Consider the following 3,869-nt stretch of genomic DNA (forward strand, 5'->3'; position numbering starts at 1 on the left):
GAATTATTCACCTACACAATGCTATACAAATTACTGCAACAAAATTCATAGTAATCCTATGTAAATCAAACCTCAGGAACTTCGTTAGATTCAAATTCATAATCCACTTCGCCTGGATTCAGCTGACAATCTGAGGTTGAATCATCCATTATCTTCAAAACGATTTCAAAATTTGATTTCAGAAAACAAAAAATCAAATAGAAAACGAAGCTGGAGTTACAGAAAGAGGAACTAACGTAAATGACGAAGAAGAAATGAGTGAGAAAGGAGGGGAAAAGAACGATCGAAGAAACCAGGGGAAGCTTCGCGAGAAGAAGAACGAGCAAATCTGCAAATCAGAAAAACGAAGAAGGAAACAAATCTTTTAAATTTGGTAGTTATATATAGCGCGTGTATACGACGTAACCATTGGAGGGGGTTTTAGGTTTTATTTGTTAACTAACTTGTAAAGCATACAAGTCGTTAGCGCTTGTATGCAGAGCTTTTCTGATCTAACATTAATGCCCATGATTGTTAATATATTTGATATCTGTGACATTGGATGCAACACAAATTTGACAAAACAAGACATATAAATGTCGTGAATTCACAAATCTAGCCGAAAATTTGGTATTGTACACTAAATAACAAAAATGTGACCTGGAAATAGAACTAAATAAAAGACGTTCATTCCATATGCTATAATAAACCTTGAAATAATTTTAACATAAACATTTATCAACAAAAGTCTCAAAACAAGTATATGAATTTGATGTGAATGTAGCAAATCCAAATTACCTAAAAGTACCAATAGAAACCATAAATATAAAAGTATCAGGTAGTGCAATATAAGCACTAGGCATAAGTTAAAAAAAAACCATAGTATCAGAGTTTTAAAACTCTCATTACAGTGAGTCCTTGATAAAAAAAAAAAAAACACAAGTCACACTAGAAAATCCTATTTGTTGGCTGTGGAGTTGCTACTGCCACTAGAACCTCCATTGTTGTTGCCACTTGAAGATGCTTCTGTTGGTGGGCGAAACCCAGGTACCATCTGCAGTGAGTTCTTACAGTGAGTCCTTTATAAAAAAAGACTTATATTAGGTGAATCTGAAGCTGATGCTTTAGCATCTGCAGCCTCCAAAACTGACGTTGACTACCACTACCTGCTGCAGCTTCTTCACTAGCTATAGCTTCTTTCTTCTTGTCACATTCTCAGTTGTTATGACCAAAGTACTAAATGAAATCAATTAAAGTTTATAAATGAAAATCAGATCAATTAAAATAGTTAAATGACTAAGAGTACTGAATAAAAACAAACAATTAACCTTACTAAATGAAAATCGGATCAATTAAAATAGCTAAATGACTAAGAGTACTGAATAAAAACAAACAATTAACCTTACTAAGTTTTAATCAATTATTAAATAAAAACAATTTGGAATGAAAACAACATAATCAACCATGTTTACCTTTTTCATGTCCGACATTAGGTTAAAGTCATTTGTTGCATGGTCACCGACATCATCTTGTAGAACTCCAAGAACCATTTCCAACTATCCTGGTTCTCCGACTCAACAATTGCATATGCTATTGGGAAGATATGATTATTTGCATCGACTCTAATAGCAGTAAGTACCTGGCCTCCATAGTATCTTTTTAAAAATGTGCCATCTAGTCCTATAAAAGGTTGACAACTCTCAACGAAGCCTCTCTTGCATGCATTCAGACGAGCATAAACTCTTTTAAATAAGAAACTCTCCAACCCAACTATAAGAGAAGTATGTACCTTTACTGTACTCCCTAGATTTGTCTCCAATATCTCAGTAGAATAGTCATGAAGCCTAAGTATCTTTATTGTATTCCCTGGATTTGTCTTCAATCATCAAAAAGTGAATAAACCATCAATAAATATAATTAGTTTATAACATTATCCAACACCCAGTTATTTTCAAAATTAAGAAGACGTGAATAAAACATAAAAAATGAACAAATCATAAAAATACACCTACTATTTTCCCAAATTTTTTAAACTGAAACACAACCCCTACAGTGACAAACTCTATGCGACCAATGAAACGAAAAAAACCTAACTTCAGTTAACAATTTCATGGTGTACGAGTTCAATGAAAGAGAAAATTGGTAACTAAAATAAGAAATTGGGCACTAACACTATAGGAAGATGGCTTACCTCTAGAGTGACGACTGTCTTCCAATTGTCTTGACATACCCACGCCACGAAAGGATCACCACCGGACCATGATGGTGGATTTTGGAGTGGCCGCCTTCAACCTTCAAAGCCTAGTAGATGGTTCACGTCTCTCTCTGCTAGGACATACAGAAAAATAGTGAAGAAGAAGATGGAATGGTGCGAAGTGACCTCTAACTTCTCTCTCTTTCCTATATCTATATCTACCTGGAACCTTCTTGAAAAAATAAAAAGTAAAAATCAAAAGTCAGGTAACACTTAACATGCCATGTTGGTCTTAACGTTTGAGTACTATGAACAGACGAACTCAGCTTTTCATGGATACAAAGTCATTTTTCGTCATTTATAAATATTTTTGTCAGCGTTCGTAAAATTTATGGTACAAATAGTAATTTTTTTCTTTAAGTTTACATAAATGTACTTTTTTGTCTGCTTACTACATTACTAACATCCGTCACTCATGTAAAAGTGTTAGATAATATATTGGTATTCTATACTTTTTCTTTAGAAAAAAAATAAAAATTGGTAAATATAGATAACCGGATATTGTCTACTGCGCACTGCGGTGTTGCAAAGTCTATATTCCATTGCGGCATTGGCCACTTCCTAGTTCCTATCTCTTTCTTCCCCCCTCTGAATTCCAATTCTCTTTTACACCATGAATTTACTGGTACCTATTCCTTCCTTTTTCTACTATTTTTTTTCCTTTTCTTTTTCTCATTTGCTCTGGTTTTGTTTCTTCTCGAAAATTGCAGGAGAAGCTGAAACTGCAGAAGAGGAGTTCAGCAGAGAAAGAAGATGAAGGTCCTGTGTTCTGGTTTGAGACCACTGCCTCTCTTTCTCATCGTTTCCAATTTGAACCCACTGGTCAACTTTCCGTACGACTCTCTCTCTCTCTCTCTCTCTCTCTCTCGTGTTTGTATTGATGTGTATATGTTTGAATTTTGGCTTCGGAATTTGGCAGTGTTTATTAACTACAGGCATTTAACCAATTGAGTTCGTTGAGTGTTAAGCTCACTTGCTTAAGCAAAGTATTGGGATTCGAATCTCGACTTGTATTTGCAGCAACGGTGGTAGACCTTAAATAGAGCTCCCGGCGGATTAATCTTGGTCCGTCGGGTTTGGGGATTCCGTGGAAACTAAAAGTTTATAGGCAATTTTGGATTACTGATTTTTTTCAGGAGTGAATTATGTTCACAAATGCCGGTAATGGTAATAGAATTTAATTATATACATCAAATTATGTGTTGTCACATCAATAAAACCAATCAATTTTCATGCTTGGTGCTTGAATTGTATATGTTAGTTAAAAACTTGTTAAAAGCTTGTTCGATAATGTATCAAAAGTAAACTCATGGCAATAATATGTTAGTTAAAAATAATTTGTTAAGGTTGCGAGTTTGATTCGTGCTGAGCCGATTTGCTATAGTTGGGCAAGTTGAAGTCTGAAGTCTGATTCATTTCAAATAAGATTCGGAATTTCGGATCCTTGAATATTAAAAAAAATAAACATGGTCTTGTGATTATTTACATTTCACCATTGATAAGATTACTTTAGAAAAATAGCAAGTAAAAAAGATATCCAAATTGAAAATGATTAGCAGTTTAGGGATGGCATATTATTTTTATTAAACTAAATATGATAAAGGAGTTTTTCCATGATATATATTCTTAACTTGAA

At 33.9% G+C, this 3,869-nt stretch overlaps 1 protein-coding gene across 1 annotated transcript in view; it reads left to right on the forward strand.

Annotated features, from left to right (window-relative positions):
* LOC107625047 (protein root UVB sensitive 2, chloroplastic) overlaps positions 2,705-3,869 on the forward strand; it is a 4,929-nt gene continuing 3,764 nt past the window's right edge. The window contains exons 1-2 of the mRNA XM_016327578.2: positions 2,705-2,858; positions 2,944-3,066. Of these exons, the coding sequence (XP_016183064.1) occupies positions 2,847-2,858; positions 2,944-3,066 (135 nt within the window). The 5' untranslated portion in view covers positions 2,705-2,846. The remainder of the gene's footprint in view (positions 2,859-2,943; positions 3,067-3,869) is intronic.

Source organism: Arachis ipaensis, chromosome B02, assembly GCF_000816755.2.
Source record: "Arachis ipaensis cultivar K30076 chromosome B02, Araip1.1, whole genome shotgun sequence".
Lineage (NCBI taxonomy): Eukaryota > Viridiplantae > Streptophyta > Magnoliopsida > Fabales > Fabaceae > Arachis > Arachis ipaensis.